Consider the following 21,277-nt stretch of genomic DNA (forward strand, 5'->3'; position numbering starts at 1 on the left):
GAATTTTGTTTTTGGAGACAATTTTTATGCTTGAATCATGCCTCCTATGAGAAGAACAGACATTGGACGGCGTACACGTAATGCAAGAAACATTAATGAATTTAGACGTGCTCATAAAACACAGGCCCGCGCTGCACAAACGCCGCCTCAAATTCGACAACATGTTAATATACCCACACAGCACAAATATATTCATTAAATGTTTATTTAACATTTAAAGTTAATCAAGTTCCTTTAATAAATATGAAAAATTGATTTAGTATATACTTTTTTAGGTTAGTGAAACACAGTATAAACATTAATTGAACAGAAAAAAAATGTTGATATTTAATTTAAAAAAAAACCTTTTATAAATTTTAAAGATCAATGTTGATTAAATGTTAATAATTTATGTATTTGTTTATTTTTATAAATGTTGAATTGACCTTGATGGTAGGTTAATTATTGATTTATATTATACCTATTTAATTAACCCTACCTCATTGCAGTTGCAATGCTTGCTGTACTGCAGATTATAAATTGGATGGTTATATTGAATATGGTAGATACATGGAAAGATATAAATATTATTGTGATTCATGTTAATTTAATTTTATTAGTATTTAGTAATACATATTTATTATATTAAAATATTAATAATACTATATTATATATTAGGTATTAAACTTATGGGCTTACACCTTAAGCAACATAATGCTAATGCTGCAATTATAAATGAAAAAAGATATACTTTCATCTTATTATAATAATTATGAAATTTACAATTTACAAATTACAATTATATTATATGATAGGGTTATCATAGATCTTGAATTAATTAGAACACATTATTTAAATTCAATTTGTTTATTATATAACAATTAGCAAAATCAACTTGATTGATACTATAAAAAAATTATTTAGTGGATTTTGTATTTGTCTTTTGTAGTAATCTTTTGATAGTAAATGGAGCTTGAACCAAAACATATTTTATGGTTTCCTCAATTTCATCTTGGCATACATTTTTAAATTTTGCTTGCTTTTTTACAGCCTCTGAAATTGTAAAATAATATCATATTATCATATATTATTGGACAAATATGTACATGTTATGTGGATAAGGGCGAGTAAATAAAAGCTTGTTTTTGTCAACTACATAACAATTTGGTAAAATTAAAAAAATTTTAACAACTATATTTAAATCTTCAATAAATAAGTTGCGTTTTTTATATATTAATACAATCTTATGTATTATCTGCACGGTTCATAAATAAAATATCTGATTAATGATTTAATGTTTAATAAAATTAGAATGTATTTAATGAATTTTTAATAAGATATTATTTAACTGAACTAGTCAATCTAAAATACATATGTTGTATATAATCCATATTACAATGAATACACAATATGCATAAATTGTGATAAAAAAGAATTCATTCAATCATAAATCTACATTTTTTTGTACAAAAAATATAATTTATTATATAAGATTTTAATCATAACTAAATAGAACTTTTTTTAAATATTTGCAATCTATATATAAAAAAAAAATGCGTTAATTAGGTTAGACAAAATCATTTCATAATATAAGACACATTCTTCCTTTAAAATGTATTTTAATATATTTTCATACATTATAGCTAGTATATTATATTATAGTAGTTATTGGGTTTACTTTAATTTATTTATCAAAATAAAAAATATTTATTGACTATCTAATATATTATTAAATATTATAGTAATAGTATGTATGCTATATTATAATATGATTATATAGTGAAGAAGACAATAGTCGCTAACTAGCATTAAATTATGGATTATAAATTTAGAAATGCATATTACTCTATTCAACATAAGAAAAGACCCTGGCGGCTAACTTGTACACAAAGTATAAAGAGAAGTAAATGGCTTGGCTACTTAAGGTTGAATTATATGTAGGGGAATCAGTATATATCCCTGTATATATAGAGTATAAACTGATCGTCACAATAAAAATTATAGTCACACCTAGATCACTTCTTATATTGAATAAAGTGTATAAAATACCAAAAATATTTGGATAAAAAATGCATATGGTTATTCTAGTAATAATTATAAATAATATTATATATTATAAATAATATATAATATTTTAATATAGGCACTATTATTGTAAATATTTTACATACATAAACATTGAATTATAATCTTACCAAATATAACAGAACAAATACTCAATGAACAAAATGGAATTTTTCCTTTTTTTCCATTGTAGGAATAGTGTTGCAGTAGTTCATCGGTGCACAATTTTGCCATTATTCGTCTTACCATTGCCTTGACATGCTTCCCACCTATATATGTAAGCTCCTTAACCTAAAAATAATTTGTTTTTGGTTTTTGGAATAACGTACCATATTTTCAATTTCCTAATTAATACAAATTATAAATATTACCAAACATGTTTTAAATTCGCCATCACCAGCAATTTTGTCTTCAAAAGTTTGTAAATCTGTGATATTATCAATTGGTAATGAACAATCATTCAACTTATTAATTGAAATATTTTTATCATAGACTCGAGGCTGATCTTCTAGTTGTAACTGTATTGCGTCTAAACGTTCTAAAATAACTAGTTGACTGCTTTGAATTTGTTTCAATTCTATTTTCAGAAAAGCCATATTTTTATTAACATAACTTTGGAATTCAATATCTCCTGAATAATAGAATATTAATAAAACATAAATATATAATAAGTACTTGTACATGGTTTAACAATTAATTAATTAAGCATTAGTTCATGAAATAAAATTGTATAATATTATATTGGTTATTGGTGATTTTTAGATTTTAGAGCATATTTCTTAATTTTAAAATTTTTTAGAGCATATTTTATAATTTATGGAGATTCCATATGTAAATTTGTAGATAAAAAAAAATAAATACATTCATATTGAGAGACCTTACTAGATTATTCTTGTATCTATTTTTCAAATTTCCATTTGACATTAAAAACAATAATGTTTATCCCCTATTGGTTAATATAATTAATAATATTAATAAAAAAAATATAATGTATATATTATAATATATAAATACATTATATAAATATAACTCAACAGAAGTGCATTTTTAATTCAAGGAACATTTTTCATTATAAAAGCGATTTTTTTTATTTTTTTTTTTGTTTAAATTATGATTAAAAAATGAAAATAAATATTATTTTTATAACTGCTTTTTTTTTATTTACAAATTTAAAAAAATATTTGTTTATGTATTTGTTTATTTTTATAAATGTTGAATTGACCTTGATGGTAGGTTAATTATTGATTTATATTATACCTATTTAATTAACCCTACCTCATTGCAGTTGCAATGCTTGCTGTACTGCAGATTATAAATTGGATGGTTATATTGAATATGGTAGATACATGGAAAGATATAAATATTATTGTGATTCATGTTAATTTAATTTTATTAGTATTTAGTAATACATATTTATTATATTAAAATATTAATAATACTATATTATATATTAGGTATTAAACTTATGGGCTTACACCTTAAGCAACATAATGCTAATGCTGCAATTATAAATGAAAAAAGATATACTTTCATCTTATTATAATAATTATGAAATTTACAATTTACAAATTACAATTATATTATATGATAGGGTTATCATAGATCTTGAATTAATTAGAACACATTATTTAAATTCAATTTGTTTATTATATAACAATTAGCAAAATCAACTTGATTGATACTATAAAAAAATTATTTAGTGGATTTTGTATTTGTCTTTTGTAGTAATCTTTTGATAGTAAATGGAGCTTGAACCAAAACATATTTTATGGTTTCCTCAATTTCATCTTGGCATACATTTTTAAATTTTGATTGCTTTTTTACAGCCTCTGAAATTGTAAAATAATATCATATTATCATATATTATTGGACAAATATGTACATGTTATGTGGATAAGGGCGAGTAAATAAAAGCTTGTTTTTGTCAACTACATAACAATTTGGTAAAATTAAAAAAATTTTAACAACTATATTTAAATCTTCAATAAATAAGTTGCGTTTTTTATATATTAATACAATCTTATGTATTATCTGCACGGTTCATAAATAAAATATCTGATTAATGATTTAATGTTTAATAAAATTAGAATGTATTTAATGAATTTTTAATAAGATATTATTTAACTGAACTAGTCAATCTAAAATACATATGTTGTATATAATCCATATTACAATGAATACACAATATGCATAAATTGTGATAAAAAAGAATTCATTCAATCATAAATCTACATTTTTTTGTACAAAAAATATAATTTATTATATAAGATTTTAATCATAACTAAATAGAACTTTTTTTAAATATTTGCAATCTATATATAAAAAAAAAATGCGTTAATTAGGTTAGACAAAATCATTTCATAATATAAGACACATTCTTCCTTTAAAATGTATTTTAATATATTTTCATACATTATAGCTAGTATATTATATTATAGTAGTTATTGGGTTTACTTTAATTTATTTATCAAAATAAAAAATATTTATTGACTATCTAATATATTATTAAATATTATAGTAATAGTATGTATGCTATATTATAATATGATTATATAGTGAAGAAGACAATAGTCGCTAACTAGCATTAAATTATGGATTATAAATTTAGAAATGCATATTACTCTATTCAACATAAGAAAAGACCCTGGCGGCTAACTTGTACACAAAGTATAAAGAGAAGTAAATGGCTTGGCTACTTAAGGTTGAATTATATGTAGGGGAATCAGTATATATCCCTGTATATATAGAGTATAAACTGATCGTCACAATAAAAATTATAGTCACACCTAGATCACTTCTTATATTGAATAAAGTGTATAAAATACCAAAAATATTTGGATAAAAAATGCATATGGTTATTCTAGTAATAATTATAAATAATATTATATATTATAAATAATATATAATATTTTAATATAGGCACTATTATTGTAAATATTTTACATACATAAACATTGAATTATAATCTTACCAAATATAACAGAACAAATACTCAATGAACAAAATGGAATTTTTCCTTTTTTTCCATTGTAGGAATAGTGTTGCAGTAGTTCATCGGTGCACAATTTTGCCATTATTCGTCTTACCATTGCCTTGACATGCTTCCCACCTATATATGTAAGCTCCTTAACCTAAAAATAATTTGTTTTTGGTTTTTGGAATAACGTACCATATTTTCAATTTCCTAATTAATACAAATTATAAATATTACCAAACATGTTTTAAATTCGCCATCACCAGCAATTTTGTCTTCAAAAGTTTGTAAATCTGTGATATTATCAATTGGTAATGAACAATCATTCAACTTATTAATTGAAATATTTTTATCATAGACTCGAGGCTGATCTTCTAGTTGTAACTGTATTGCGTCTAAACGTTCTAAAATAACTAGTTGACTGCTTTGAATTTGTTTCAATTCTATTTTCAGAAAAGCCATATTTTTATTAACATAACTTTGGAATTCAATATCTCCTGAATAATAGAATATTAATAAAACATAAATATATAATAAGTACTTGTACATGGTTTAACAATTAATTAATTAAGCATTAGTTCATGAAATAAAATTGTATAATATTATATTGGTTATTGGTGATTTTTAGATTTTAGAGCATATTTCTTAATTTTAAAATTTTTTAGAGCATATTTTATAATTTATGGAGATTCCATATGTAAATTTGTAGATAAAAAAAAATAAATACATTCATATTGAGAGACCTTACTAGATTATTCTTGTATCTATTTTTCAAATTTCCATTTGACATTAAAAACAATAATGTTTATCCCCTATTGGTTAATATAATTAATAATATTAATAAAAAAAATATAATGTATATATTATAATATATAAATACATTATATAAATATAACTCAACAGAAGTGCATTTTTAATTCAAGGAACATTTTTCATTATAAAAGCGATTTTTTTTATTTTTTTTTTTGTTTAAATTATGATTAAAAAATGAAAATAAATATTATTTTTATAACTGCTTTTTTTTTATTTACAAATTTAAAAAAATATTTGTGCAAATAAAAATTTTGTGTAAAGTAATTAAATATAAGTGCATATTTTTAGAGCATATTTGTACTTTTTTAATTGCATAAGTGCATGCATATTTAGTACTTTTTAGTGCAATAAATTCTGAGCCCTAATTATAATACTAAAAATAATTATTAGTAATGAAGTTTTATCAGCTATTACTAAATAATATAAAATGATTATGTTAAAAAGTTACCACTACTAGTATCATGAAGAGTATGAACTTCACGAGGTTCTTCCAATAATTCATCAAAAATAATAGCCTTTTGATTCGACACAGGGATACCTATATCATAAAATTATCATAGTATTGAATTATATACATAAAAAAAAGAAAAGAAATCTACTTATAGATCATTATTTAAAATTAAATTTTTTCTTATAGCCAACATTATATTATATTATAGTAAGGTACAAATATTGTTATATAGTAAACAATAACTCACGTGATGTTAGTTCATTTTTTTTTATTGTAGTGGGTGTTTTATCAGAATAGGATAGTTGCCTTACGGTTTTGTTTTTCTCTGTAAAATATGAAATATTATTAGCATTTTTAAAATAAATATATACATACATATTTTTTTTATTATTAATAACATACATTAAATATTTAATAATTACCTTTTGGATTTTTGGATGAACTATTACCATAAATACTTTGGTTAACTTGATCAGTAGATTCAATTAATTTGTGTTTTGAAACTACAATGAATTCAAAAATCAAAAACTATTAGGTCAATTCAAATACAGTACTTAAATAAGCAAAATATTTAAAACACAAATTACTTTCATGTTCTTTTGAAGATGATAGTGGTTTAATTGGTGACCATCCATATTGCAATTTAGTTTTTGTGGGTTTAATTAATTGTATTGGTGAGTCTTTTAATGGTGAGTGAAGATTGTTTGGAAAACTTATGTCATCAGTTTTTTCATCTTAATACAAAATAAAATTGCTTAAAAAAGTTAACTTTTATTACCTATACCATATATTTATTTTACCATAAATAGGCATTGATGAAGTTGATGAAGCAGGTGAATTCATAGTATTTTTATTTTTAACGCTGAAGTTAAGGAAATCATCATCATCAGTATTTGTAAAATCTGACCTATACCTAGCATCATCTGCTATATCTCTAGCTTTCGTTAGTGACTCTAAAAATATTATACGATCAACAATTAGTAAATAATAAACTTAAACACTGAAATTATATTTTTAAACAAGTTACCTAATTTTTTTTTAAGTACTCGTACTTTGAAATACTTAAAATCAATTTCATTGGGCATGTGTTTATTTTGAATATACTTCATAATACAAGCTTTATTGTGAGGCCAAGCACATAATTTAATCCCAATTTTTTTGCCATTCTTAATCCATGTACTGGGAACTGCTTCAACTGAGTTTTCATTAATAAAATGCACAACAGAGTAGGAAGCCATAATTGATAATTTGTCAATTCCTACATAAAATAAATAAAAACAACAAATTTCTTATTCAATGATTACAATTTAATTATTTTTACAGAATACAGATGTGTACAATTTAAATATTAAATGAATACATATATATTATATTAAAAATTCTAAACTTACTACTGCACAAAATTAATCTATTCACTATTGGAATGTAATATAGGGATAGCAACTTTTACATTATTGGAGTCATTTAAAATGATATATTTATTTAGTTTTATTTCTTGAATATTAATAGTCATATAAGTATTAGATAAATTTGCAACTACAGCTATACCTAATGTTAAACTACTAATTGGTTTAACAAAAAATGGTTCAATTGTATTAAAACATTTAACAATAAGTATATTTTTAGAACCTTTGCTAGAAATATTTTCAACTTTACAAATATTTAATTTCTCTCTGCATTTAAATCCAATATAACAGTTAGAACTAGAATTAATATTAATTTTGAAGTTATTCATTATCATAATTTTAAATTGAGGCCCAGAACAATGCTCGACTAATGGCCCGTCATTATGAGATTTTTTGAACACTATTTCCTTATTGGAAAATGAGGAAATTTTAGGCTCAGTAAAGGTTAAAAATTCTTCATATCTCTTGACAACTTGCTCTAAAGGCTTTTCGAATTTACGTACCATTTTTTTTAAACACTTCAAATAATTTTCAAATGGGAAACACGAGCAGTTATCAAGCGAACCATATTTACGGTAATCGTCAACAATGTGCAACAACCCATGAATATTATGACTCATAAATTGTTTTCCATATATTTCACCAAATTTATCTACGAAATATGTTAATAATCTTTCTGTAAAATTAATCAGATTTATGTCAACATTTTGTGTTAAAAGAATTCTGAAGCAAGTGTGTAAGCATATAAAATGTGAGTAACATATATCACTAAGAATATTTTTTAAAACAACCGGACCTGTGTACAGAAGGAATAACCTATATTCTGTTGCCTTCCATCTTAGAATTTCTGTAAGGCTTCTAGGAGTTCTAGAAAAATCATAAGTCATATTAGGTTTTAGAGAGATAAGATGACTGGAAATTTGTTGTATTTTTATATTTTGTAATCGTACCGATAAAGGGGAATTTTTAATATGACCTAACCACAATAAAATAAGTTTTTTTACTACTCCTAAACATACAAGGTGCATATAATCAAGAGGAAAGTCATTAACTATATCAATGTTAGGAATTTCAGTAATTGATGATATTTTATCTGTCATATGATGTTCTTCATCAACTCTGTTTAAAAAATCTATGTGTGTCCTTTTTATAAATTTTGTTTCAGGAAAGCAAACTCTTCTTTCAAAAAAAATACCTTCAGTAGTACATTTCGTACAGGAAAAAAAACCATTATGACCTTTACATTTTAAAATAAAACTTTTAGCAGGTGCATCACAACAAAATCCATTAACTATAATACGTTTTTGACCAACATTTGTAAATATACCATTCATAGACAATTCTTTAAGCTCATTTATGAAACTTTTTAAAGAACTTGACGAACGAACGCGGCTCGGGCCAAATAAACGAAATATGACGCACGGCGCGTTTTTCACAAACTTAAAACGAAAGCACGCGATCTAATATTCGCTTTAAGAATACGTACTACGGAGAAAACGCGTTAAACTTACAACTGTTACAACCAACGTGAACTTGAACGAACGTGACTCGGGCCAAATAAACAAAATATGGCTCACGGCGCGTTGCGCGTTTTTCACCAACTAAAAACGAAAGCACGTGGTCTAATATTCGCTTTACGAATACGAACTAGGTACTCGACTACGGAGAAAACGCGTTAAATTTACAACCAACGTAAACTTGACGAACGAACGCGACTCGGGCCAAAACGAAATATGGCGCACGGCGCATTGCGCGTTTTTCACCAACTAAAAACGAAAGCACGCGGTCATTCGCTTTACGAATACGAACTACTCAACTACGGAGAAAACGCGTTAAAAACTTACAACCAACTCAATAATAATAGCAATACTCAAGGTAGTTATAACTTATAATTACCTTGCCAATACTGAATTATTGAACAACAGTGAACAATCACTTCGCAAGTACAATGCTAGTATACTGCAAACTGCGGTACGGGCGGCTGGTCTGCGATTTGTGGTTATGTCAATAAGTTGGTCTGTGGTCATAACATTATTTACTTCATGCACGCGTCGTCTTATCTAACGGTTTTTCCCATAGATAATCTATCCATGGTCTTTCCTGTGCAAGCGCAACATACAAAGTGTAAACACCGCAATTATATTATTCGTCGTAGGTTTTAGGTTTAGACCACGGTTTAATATGTACCATGTCTTTGCTCTATCAGTATATTAAATTAATATTATATTATCCATAACTATAAATAAGTTAGCTTAGTGATGATATCAATTATCATTTAAGTTAGCAGCAATCGTCCAATCTATTTTGGTAGATACTCCGATAACGCAGTCACGTCTATGCGTTCGGTGGGACAAAATGACGATATAATTCCAAATCGAGTATCGACTGACAATAACAAGTCAATAATGATATTACGCTTTGTATAATACATAATTATAATATATGTTATTACACTACAGAATACAAAATACAGAGTTTCATTTGTGTAGATACTATATAGATATAAGATCTAGATCTAGGTAGTAAAAGAACAAATAATTATTTACACAGTAGAATCATTTTACATACAATTGCGAAATACCTTGGTAGCCGGTACTAATAAATCGAAATTAGACATTTTAAAGAGAAAAAAAAATGGGTTAGTATTGTCTATTGACTATTAAACATTATTTCATACATTTTACCCATACGATTTTCTTTTCATAAAACTACGTAGGTGGTTTGTATAAGTATTATGTAGTAGAACGTAACAAATACACTTAACGTTATACCTAAATACCGTAGGTATAAGCATTACCTATACATATTATATTACGTAGTATCTTTAGGTAAATATACAACTGCACCTATATGTTTATATACTTCAATTAATTTAATTTAATTTATCGTCACAAAATGTTTATATTATCATTTTCTATAGGTAAATGATAAAATTTCAAAATATTTTGATTGTTTTGGGGCTATTTTTTTTATCGACATAAGAAATTTTCATAAGTCAAAAAGCTTGAAAATGTAATAAAAGTTCCTCCTACTAGTCTACTACATTATATAAAATTATAAGAATATATGGGGATGATTTTTTCTTTTATGAAGACAAATTGCATCAAATTTAAAATTTAAAAATATTATTTATCTGGAATCTTAACATTTTTAAATTAAATTATAATTTATATTATATTCGGGCAATGATTATATTTTTAAATACTGCAACGTTTTTGGCAAAAGAACACCTACTACGCTGTTCTTCTACAGTTATCTAATCTATCAATATTATCTTTATTATACTGATATTATATTTTGAGTAATACTCCAGTACTGCAGATTTTAATACTGTTGTACGCAGAAGTGTCAAACAAAAAAATGCACAAATGTATATATTATAGTCCATATAGGTATAGGCATCAATTATTCAATTGTAGTATGTGTATTGGCTGCAGATGAAATTCATAATATTATAAGTATTTATTGAGTTATTTTATTAGATATTATTAGTTTCTAAAGATCGATTCATATTTATTTTGTATAATTTTTAACATTTAATTATAATTAATTTTTAACATTTTTTTTTATTAAATATTAATTTAATTTTTAATCACTTATTTTTTAATATATTATAAATAATGAAATATATTTTAATTAAAGTTTTAAAAAATAAAATGTTATATCATGGTTGTATAAGTGTTTAATTGTAAACATTTAATTTCCAGCCAAAATTAAACATTTATGAAACAATTATGATTGACAATTGTTGTGTGGGTAAGAAAAAGAAGTTCAGATGTAGCATTGAATCGCGCTGCTTTGGAATACGATTCCGCAGTCAATTACAAAGATCTTTTGTGTGTTGATATCGGCTCATTATATATCGTATGCCAGCATTGCAAGGCATTGAAGTTTCGATTGGAAACCCCCTGCTTATGCTGCGCTGGTGGCAAGGTTAAATTACCAGTTTTAGCTCAACCACCAGAGCCATTGTATTCGTTTCTCTATGGAAATACAATCCAATCAAAACATTTCCTGAAGAATACACAAAAATATAACGGAAGTTTTCAAATGACGTCATTTGGAGCAAAAGTTATTGAACAACCAGGCTACAAACCGAGTTATAAGGTAAAGGCGTTTGTAATAATAACACATTTTTTTTTACAAATGACCATTTTAATATTGACATTCAAGGACAAATTTAACCTCAAGCAGGCGCTTTGTTACCACAACCAAACGAAGATCATAAGTTCCTTCAGATATATTTCGTTGGTAATTCGGAAAATGAACTAGAACTGCGGTGTGCAATTTTTCCTGCGAATAAACGTGAAATAATCGGACGATTGCAAATTCTTCTGCATGAGCATAATCAATTGGTCAGAATGTTCAAAACCGCATTGGACACAATGCATTCTGACGACCACAAAATCATTATCAGAGTAGACTAAAAGCCCTCTGGAAGCCATGAAAGACAATTCAATGCTCCCACTATCAATGAAGTCGCAGTGGTGATTGTTGGCGAAAATGTGGCATCAAATCGTTCGAGGCACGCTGCATTCAATCTTGAATTACAGCGGGAGAAAAACTATGATCTAGATGAGCAGACTGAAAGAGTCTGAAAAAATGTGCCGCTGTTGAATGCCGAGCGTATACGATTCGCTGATGAAGGTTGTTGATGATGGAACGGGAGGCATTTACTTACTCGATGCTCCTGGAGGGACAGGCAAAACGTTCGTCATTTCGTTGATTCTGGCAGTAGTATAGATTTGTATGTTCACAGCCAGCTTTTCCACGGTAAAAAATTTTTTTCAAGGCGAAAATTCTTCCTTGGAGCACACTTCCGCGTAACACAATACGGTGATTACACAAGATTGTCCACCTATTTGCCCCTTACACAAAAATATTTACCGTATCATCTATTTTTTTTATTAGATTTTCAGTTTTTTTTTAAATTTTTATAAAAAAAGTTTATTAAATAATTTGTTCTTTACTTGAAATATTATTTTTATAAAAATTAGTGATATTTGATAGAAAAAATAAGAAAAAAGGAAATCTAATAAAAATATAGTTGATGCGGTAAATATTTTTGTGTAAGAGGCAAATAGACGGACAATTTTATGTAATCACAGCCAGCTTTTACGCGGTAAAAAAACTTGTTTAAGTGGAAATGTTCGCCGTGGTTGGTAAATTGAGTCCCAAAGGACCCTAACTCGGTAAATTGAGTCCCGGGGAAAAATAAGTAGTAGGTAAGTTGAGTCCCAGGGAAAAACGATTTATATGCATTTAAAATTTAAAAATATGCACTATAAAATTTTTATTTGTGATTTGTAGACATTCATTGACTGCATGTATATGATTTTGAATATAGCAACATGCATTTTTATTGCATTTTTATTAATTATATAATTATTTTTTATACAATAAAAATGCATGTTGCTATTTTCAAAATCATATACATGCAGTCCACAAATCACAAATAAAAATTTTATAGTGCACATTTTTAAATTTTAAATGCATATAAATCGTTTTTCCCTGGGGGTCGATTCTTGAACGGCGCTATTTATAAGTCGTATACGACAATTAAACGTTGTCGAATGAGATTCGATATTTTCTATTCTTGAACTTCACACGACTAACAAGCGTATGAAAAGTCATGCGCCTTCGAAAAGTGTGGGTCTAACCTCACGCCAGTGCCTTATCTCATAGGACAACGACGAAATATAAGTTTTCAATATTGATATTAAATTTATTACCTAAACGCTAAACTTTCCTAATGCCTATTCGTTATTTATGTATTTTTATATAATCATTACATGCAAATAACGAGGATAATATAACTCATAATAATACATAACGTCACGTATATAAATTAAAACGATGGCTAATTTCGATGATTTGACTGGTTTATTTGCTATTGGTAATTTAGAAAACCAAATACATTGTCAACCTCACCCACGAGTTAATAGGCAAAGATTCTGTGATGCTTTTGAAATTTCCGATGCGGCATTTATCAAAAACTTTAGATTGAGTAAAGACTTGGCAAAGAAGTTAATAAAAGAATTGGATCCATACTTGAAACCTCAAATGAGATCATCTGATTTAGACTCTACAACAAAGGTAAGTTGAAATAAGTACTTAGTTGATAAATCATATCGATACATAGTGAGTTACGTTTTTAATTTATATTTAATGTCTCATTATTATTTTAGGTTTTAATAGCCCTTGATTTTTACGCTACTGGTTGTTATCAAACTCCAGTTGGGAACAGTAAATTTTTTTCAGTGTCTCAACCCTCGGTATCTAGGTGTTTAGAAGAAGTGACTTCTGCATTGAACAATGAAAATGTTTTTTTTAAATGGGTGAAATTCCAGAGTAACTTAAGAGAACTAAGAAAAGTTCGCAGCGAGTAAATATTGAATTGTATTTATATTATATAGCTGTTAAATTTGTTTAGGTATTTTAATCAAGCTTAAGTTTCGAGTAGCAAAGTGAATGTGCTATTTGGACATTTTTTTTACCTCCCAAAAGTACCAACTATATCCAATTTCCTACCAAAAACCATGCCCAAAGTTGAATATTTAAGCATTAAAATATAGCAAAATTTTAGATTTTACATGGCTACTGGTTTCCAAGGTTGCATAGGATGCATAGACTGCACTCACGTAGCAATAGTACCACCATCAAAAGATCCATTAAATGCAAACCCGGAATATATTTATGTCAACCGTAAGGGGTACCACTCAATAAACGTACAACTAGTTTAGTATATCTATACAGTTCTAATTTTTCTTGTAATTAAATTCACATACAGTATGTATTTATAAGTCAATTAATAACTTGTTTTAAGATATGCGACGTGAACCTTAAAATTATGAACGTAAATGCATTATTTCCTGGGAGTACCAACGATGCTTACATATGGAGTAACAGCAATGTACAACCAGTTGTAAAAGAACTGTATGATAATGGCCATAAAGGATATTTTCTTTTGGGTAAGATATTTTATTTATAAACTAGCTGCTGTCGGAAACTCGCTGTCCTGAAACTCGGGGGATAGGTGAGACTCGCTGAAGTGGGCGGTGGAGGCTAATGACGACAATGTCGTCGTAGTTTTACATATAAAAATTGTTCCTGTTTAAAAACAAAAATTTGAGGAGGTGATAAGGATTTCTGATAATGCTTGGCGAACTCGTTACGAAGGCGGGAATGTTTGAATTTCGAGTTTGAGTGTCTAGATATATTCTCACATCACCTATGGCCTATGCAAATCGGCCATTGAATAATACGGCCTCCCGTCGCATGTCCGATGCTTTTTCGTATGTAAAAAATCTTCAATTTGAAATCCATGTTTTGGTGTCTAGCAAGTTAATCTCCCCAAGTGAATATCGATTAAGATATGTGTAGTAGCTTATGAGGTAGGCAATCCACCTGCGGTGGATTGCAGACCCTCTGTTCCACGGCAATAAATAAAACTGCGCTACTTTGGTAGTAGATATATATCTATTTTGTTCACGAAAAATATATGAATAACAAAACGCATATAAACGTATTTAATCTGATAAACCAATAGCATTTGATCATATAGACAGTCAATTTTATAAATAACACGCAATTTTTATATTATAATATATGTGCACATAGATTTTGTGGGATCATTTAATAAACAAAATCATATTGAAATAATAATAGATAAACTAATTTACCGTAATACAAATTACAATTCACAAAGTAAAAGGCCTTAAGAAAATTCGTATGGACTTTGAAAAATTACGAAAAAAAAATCGGAAAAATGCAAACAATTCGGGCGGCAATGTTATTTTTATGGCACTGCACCGATTGCGCAGATCGGCGGCGGACGCCTATGAAATCGTTTATGTATTTTTTTATTATAATATAGCTGCCATCGGAAACTCGCTGTCCTAAAACTCGGGGGTCCGTGAGACTCGCTGTGAGTGGTTGGTGTTGGCTGGAAACGATAATGTCGTAGTTTATTTTTTAACAAAAAAAATGAATTGTTGGTTGAAAAACAAAAATTGTCTATGTGATTAGGAGTTTTGATAAGACTCGGTGTTGGTGATCACGTTCCGAAGGCGGGAAGTTTGAATTTCGAGTTTGAGTGTCTAGATTTCTCACATTGCCCACGGAAGTCGGCAATTGAATAATACGGCCTCACGTCACATGTCCGGTGCTTTTTCGTATGTTAAAAAAAAAGTAATATTTTGAAATTCATTTTGAAGTGTCTAGCAAGTCAGTCAACACAGATGAACATCGATTAATTTTCAAGTAAGCTACTCAAGTTGGACAATGTGCTACATACAATTCAAGTATGCAGACACGACGATAAGTGGAATTAATATTTAGTGAATAGGTATTTTAGTATAAATGTTATAGCCATATTACATCAACAGTAATATGGATCGTGTACGGTCACTCGGTTGTCAGTGCAAGGCGAATTTCATAGACATTCAAAAATCATGTTATACGTGTATAGTCGTGTAGATAGTAAAGTTTTATGGTATAATAGCTGCCTGTGTAACTCGATTCTGGGCATTGTGGAAGCCGCCTCCTGCGCCTTCGTGGTGGTCAAGCGGAAATCGTGTGACCGGAAATTCAAAAAGAAATTAAGCCAAACCGAAATCTGTGACTTTTAGTGTCTAGCGGTCTTTCCTCTTCTGGTGTAATACACTAATACCGTGTCCTGTCGCATGCCCTGTTCTGTTTTGACTGTATAAGCAATTAGGAAATGCGATTAGTTGTATATCGAGAATTTTGGAATAAGATTTTTGTGTTCAGTGCTTTAAAACACACATTTGGGGGGGGGGGGAAATCGCGTGGGAACTAAACTGTATTTATACCGACTGAAAATTTGTTACGTTTGTCTGCTGCATTTGGTTGTTAAAAATTGTAGAGTTGATAGCTGTATTTGATTGTCTAGCTATATCAGTAATCAAATCACTTAGGTAGGCAATCCGATTGCGTCGGATCGCAGACGATGTGCGAATCCTATAATATCCGGTAGGCAATCCACTTGCGATGGATTGCAGACACCGTTACGTGCGTAGGTATAAGTGAAGGAAGGAAATAAAGTTTATGGTCAATATATATTATATACCTAATAATAATGATAAAATCCGCGCGAAAACACGAAAAGTGATAGCGGTAAGAGAGAGAAAAGAGAGCGACGTTACGAATATAGTCGTGGTGGTCAAGTGAAAATCGTTTCACCGAAAACTGTGACTTTGAGTGTCTAGCGGTCTTTCCGCATCTGGTGTAATACCATGTCCTGCTGCATGCCCAGTTCTTTTTTGAATGTATATACAGTAAGGAAATACGAATAATTCAAATAATTGTAATCGAATATCTAGCTATCAATCATCACTGTATGCAAATCTGTGCGGGATAGAACATACGCGTATGGCGGATTGGATGCATGTAACGTCGCATGCCCGGTTCTTTTGTGCGTGCAAAAAGAATACACGCATAACGTAAAGTACAATATTGTGTGTCTAGCTTTCAGTTATCAACTGGTAAAAATGTATACGTGTGCTGGGCATACCTCCTAACGTCGATAGTCTGATATTGTATTATTGTAGGAGAAAATGTTAAAGCCGAATCTCAAGTGAATAAAAAGGTTAAGGCAACCAGGTAGGTATGTAGGTGTCTGGTTGCGAACGACGTGTTCGTAGTAAGTGAAATTAAAATGTTCCATAAACTTGATAATAAATGCTATACATTATTTATATAAACACCTGGTTTGGTGTATCACAACATTATTATTGTTTATAGATAATTAAGTACATAGTTGTTAGATGCATATAATATGTGTAGCCTATGAAACATCAATTAAATGTAATGTATCCTATTGCTATTATATATTATATAATATTATATGTCAATTACAATCTTTTACAATTTTAGTTTTAATAAGTAGTACCTACTACCTAATAGAATAACAATAATAATAATGATAAATATGATCATTGATGATTTGATAGACATTTTGAACAATATTAAAATACATAAATTAAACGCTGTACTTAACGTTGTAATTCTTATACTCATTAGTTATATTTAAAAAAAAAATAATGATTCTAATTAATTAACCAATTTGTGCATTGACAGCAATACATAGAAATCAATCATAATATTAGACATATACAATGAAATTGAAAATCAGTTACATTGACCATAGTACCTAGGTATGTGCTTTTGAAATTATAATAATTTGTGTATGAAACTTACTATATTTTAAGATAACAAAAATTAGTTATTTAATCAATTTGAATTTATATATATATGTATATGCATGTGTGTGACATCAGTTAGAAATTCACGATGAATAATAATAAAGAGTAGTATATATTTGTATGTTCACAGCCAGCTTTTCCACGGTAAAACTATTTAGTTGCAAGTTAATAATTTTACATTTAGTTACTGCTGATCCGTCGTGTATTCGAGTTGTGTTTTTTCAAGTTATTATTTAAATTAATTAAAGAAATGAATTTACCAAAACTTACAAGCGATTTTCAATCATTAGTTCATCGTATACGAAATAATTCAGTTCCAACCCATCCAGGATATACTTCAATTTATTCAAGATTAATATCTTTCGAACATTTTCCTTTAAATTGTTTTCAAAATAAATATGCTCTAGCTGAATGTGGGTTAAAATATACAGGAGTAGAAGATATCGTCGAATGCTTTTGCTGTGGACTTATTCTTCATAATTGGAAACGAGAAGATGACGTTTGGATTGAACATTGCAGATATAATCCAAAGTGTATATATGTATTATTAATGAAGGGAAATCAGTTTGTTCAAAAAGTGTTAAGTAAATATTGTAACAATGAATATATTTGTAATTGTGAAACTAGGTCCTACGACACCGTTTGCTAAATCATGATCTTTCATTATATGTTGTAATAAATAAAAAAAATATTAGAAACAACTTATATGTGTTAGTTTTTAATCTAATATCTCGTGGACGTATAGTTCAGTGGATTAGTGCGTTAAGTTAATTTAATAAGTTAATTTCATGTTTCAGGTAAGTAAGTATAAATAATTCCCTCTACTCCCTTCACTACACACTAATCTACTGAACTGTACGTTCACATTTTTTTACCATTTTTTTTTTCGCAACAGATTTAGTATATAATATGTTTACTGATGAAAAAAAACCTCAGTTCAAAGTATATGTTCCATCAGTTACATTATACTAGATTTTTTCATATTGATAGTCTGAAACATTATTATAAATATTATTCATCATGGTTCTACCTATAATCGTATCAAAATCAACCTTCGACATTCGTCCGTATAGTAAGAAGAGCGTTACAGTCGGTTTATTAATTAATAAACAAATTTCGATTATTGTGTTATTAGAATGTAAATTATCAAAGAAGATAATTACTTTAAACTTAGAACAATGGTTTACACTCATGTCTGAATCTAATTACATTTCAATTACTAATAATTTACACACCAGATGTAGACGAACAAAAATATCTGATAACTTCACATATTCAACTAATGTTAAGCAGAGTTCAATTACTTTACATATCAATGATGATTATATCACTTTATCACATATAGATTTATGTAGACTTAAACAGCTTCAACATTGTGTAGACCTCTACATTGCAGAAAAACAGAAACGTCTACCAAGTTACCAAGCTACATTTAACACAGCTTACGATCTAATAAAAAATGACGTCCGTGGTCTACCTATCAGTTGTCAGAGAAATGAATTCACAAACCAGTATATACAAAACTATGATTTTAGTTATTACACTCATCTGCAAAACGATGACACATCATTCCTATATGAAATATTACAATACCATTTTAATACAATGTCAGACTTAATACTTCAGGATTTAATAGTATAAAATAAATAAATATTTATATAATATATTGTATTGTTTATTCAATAAAAAACCCATTTTTAAAAAAAATAAACATATAATAATTAGCCTATTATTTTACTTTTGATTGTACGACGTCCTGGGTCTTGTAGCATCGTGTCAAATATTGACTGCATGGTCTGATTCAAGCTTACATTCAATGTCTGGTCTTTTGACTTTTCGCTTGTATCTTAACACCAGCTTCACTAAACTTCCACCTATAATTATATTTTTTTTTTTTTTTTAAATCATGAAATGAAGTGATAATAAAAATACCTATTGAAAAAGATTAACAATAGTTTAAAAAAAGTAAATTAATTATAAATTATTTACCTATCCTTAACCGGAACATTTTCAATATTTGAACATTTATAATGTGTTATCACCCAGTAATCTGTTGGCTTCTCCTCAAATGTAGTTTTTATCGTAATTAAACCGTCACCTTGTCGAAAAGTTAGCGAATTGAAAACTTCCTCATCATAATCTTCTGATCTTAAACGATCACCAACATTGTCTCTGTATGATGCATTCTATAAATGAAAAATATAATTTATATATATATATATATATATATATATTTTATTTATAATAAAAAAATAATTTAACTAACCATTTTCATCTGCTTCTTATTTGTAGATTTTTTTTCATTCGTCTTCTCAACACCACGTTTTAAAGTGGTTTTTGTTTTAGATGTTGATGCTAACGGTTTAGCTTTAGAGTCAACGGATTCACTGAAATGTTCATTCTATGGATCATAAAAATAATATTTTTTTTTTATTTAAAAAATGTACAAGTGGTTTTATAACCGATATCTAAAAGAAACATATTTTATTTTTTATGTTTCTTAATAATTATAACCATAACGTTGAGTAATGTTACGACTGACCTCCAATTTGTTATTTGGTTTTTAAAAAAACTTTACTTACCTCTGATTCTGAAGAAATAATTGATGTTCTATAAGACATTTTTTGAGCTGCGTTGTAGACTGTGTTGAGGACTGAATTGAAATCTTGAGACTGATGAACGTTAATGGTTTTACACTGGCTTTTTATACACAGATATTAGCCACTACCACAATAATTTTATATGTAAAATGCTAATGTTAATAGCAATGACTTGAAAAACCTTTCTACAAACTTGTTTTACATGAACACAAGTGGCATTATATGAATTATTAAAGAAACAGGATCTAAAATAATCACCCGCCTTGAAAATCAGATTTGATATAACAACGTTAATGACCTCAAAAGACTTTTCAACAAACATTTTTAATAATATGAACAATAATAATAGTATAATATATATATATATATATATATATATATATAATATTAACATTTATTAGAATCAAAAAAATAATTAGTATGAACCGGATTTCAGATATAAAAACGTTAAAGGTTAATAGCAATGACCTGAAAAAACATTTCCAAAAAAAAAAAAAAAAATGATTATATATGAACATGACATTATATGAACTGGTTAAAATATCAAATATAATTTAAAATAAATTAGAATGTATATATTCAAATAGACTTCTCATATAATAATGTAATAAGAATTTGCATGAAAGACTACAAACATGTTCTTACATGGACAAAAGAGAATGGTATTAAGTAATATAATGTACAATCACCTCAGGATTATGAGAGGTACCTAATACTCAACGTTCAAAGAGAGGGTTAAACTTTAGTATAAAACACCGAATTTT

General features: G+C 27.7%; 3 protein-coding genes and 1 pseudogene across 3 annotated transcripts; 2 read left to right on the forward strand and 2 right to left on the reverse strand.

Annotated features, from left to right (window-relative positions):
• Nucleotides 1-895: 895 nt before the first annotated feature.
• LOC149063264 (uncharacterized) lies at nt 896-3,576 on the reverse strand. The gene is made up of 4 exons (XM_089215587.1): nt 3,507-3,576; nt 2,415-2,674; nt 2,175-2,334; nt 896-1,032 (listed from the first exon to the last, which is right to left on the reverse strand). Exons 1-4 carry the CDS (start codon nt 3,574-3,576, stop codon nt 896-898), a joined length of 627 nt encoding a protein of 208 aa, XP_089071713.1.
• A 6,201-nt stretch (nt 3,577-9,777) lies between these two features.
• Nucleotides 9,778-12,285, forward strand: LOC149063265 (uncharacterized; annotated as a pseudogene).
• A 5,787-nt stretch (nt 12,286-18,072) lies between these two features.
• LOC149063266 (baculoviral IAP repeat-containing protein 7-B-like) lies at nt 18,073-19,554 on the forward strand. The gene is made up of 2 exons (XM_089217196.1): nt 18,073-18,468; nt 19,257-19,554. Exons 1-2 carry the CDS (start codon nt 18,164-18,166, stop codon nt 19,552-19,554), a joined length of 603 nt encoding a protein of 200 aa, XP_089073322.1. The 5' UTR covers nt 18,073-18,163.
• A 58-nt stretch (nt 19,555-19,612) lies between these two features.
• Nucleotides 19,613-20,854, reverse strand: LOC149063267 (uncharacterized). Its single transcript, XM_089215994.1, has 4 exons — nt 20,496-20,854; nt 20,180-20,314; nt 19,903-20,099; nt 19,613-19,787 (listed from the first exon to the last, which is right to left on the reverse strand). Exons 1-4 carry the CDS (start codon nt 20,532-20,534, stop codon nt 19,727-19,729), a joined length of 432 nt encoding a protein of 143 aa, XP_089072120.1. The 5' UTR covers nt 20,535-20,854; the 3' UTR covers nt 19,613-19,726.
• Nucleotides 20,855-21,277: the final 423 nt, after the last annotated feature.

Source organism: Diuraphis noxia, unplaced genomic scaffold, assembly GCF_037042655.1.
Source record: "Diuraphis noxia isolate RWA-SAM2 unplaced genomic scaffold, SU_Dnox_SAM2 contig0001, whole genome shotgun sequence".
Lineage (NCBI taxonomy): Eukaryota > Metazoa > Arthropoda > Insecta > Hemiptera > Aphididae > Diuraphis > Diuraphis noxia.

What these genes read in the sequence shown, in the direction of transcription:
- LOC149063264 (XM_089215587.1), bottom strand. Translation starts at nt 3,576, where the DNA reads ATGAAAGTATATCTTTTTTCATTTATAATTGCAGCATTAGCATTATGT. An exon ending in GCGAATTTAAAACATGTTTG is followed by an intron (nt 2,335 to 2,414) that starts GTAATATTTATA and finishes AATTATTTTTAG; the next exon opens with GTTAAGGAGCTTACATATAT. An exon ending in TATTTGTTCTGTTATATTTG is followed by an intron (nt 1,033 to 2,174) that starts GTAAGATTATAA and finishes TTACAATTTCAG; the next exon opens with AGGCTGTAAAAAAGCAAGCA.
- LOC149063266 (XM_089217196.1), top strand. Translation starts at nt 18,164, where the DNA reads ATGAATTTACCAAAACTTACAAGCGATTTTCAATCATTAGTTCATCGT. An exon ending in ATATATGTATTATTAATGAA is followed by an intron (nt 18,469 to 19,256) that starts GGGAAATCAGTT and finishes TTTATCACATAT; the next exon opens with AGATTTATGTAGACTTAAAC.
- LOC149063267 (XM_089215994.1), bottom strand. Translation starts at nt 20,534, where the DNA reads ATGTCTTATAGAACATCAATTATTTCTTCAGAATCAGAG. An exon ending in TTATTTCTTCAGAATCAGAG is followed by an intron (nt 20,315 to 20,495) that starts GTAAGTAAAGTT and finishes TATGATCCATAG; the next exon opens with AATGAACATTTCAGTGAATC. An exon ending in AATGTTCCGGTTAAGGATAG is followed by an intron (nt 19,788 to 19,902) that starts GTAAATAATTTA and finishes ATATAATTATAG; the next exon opens with GTGGAAGTTTAGTGAAGCTG.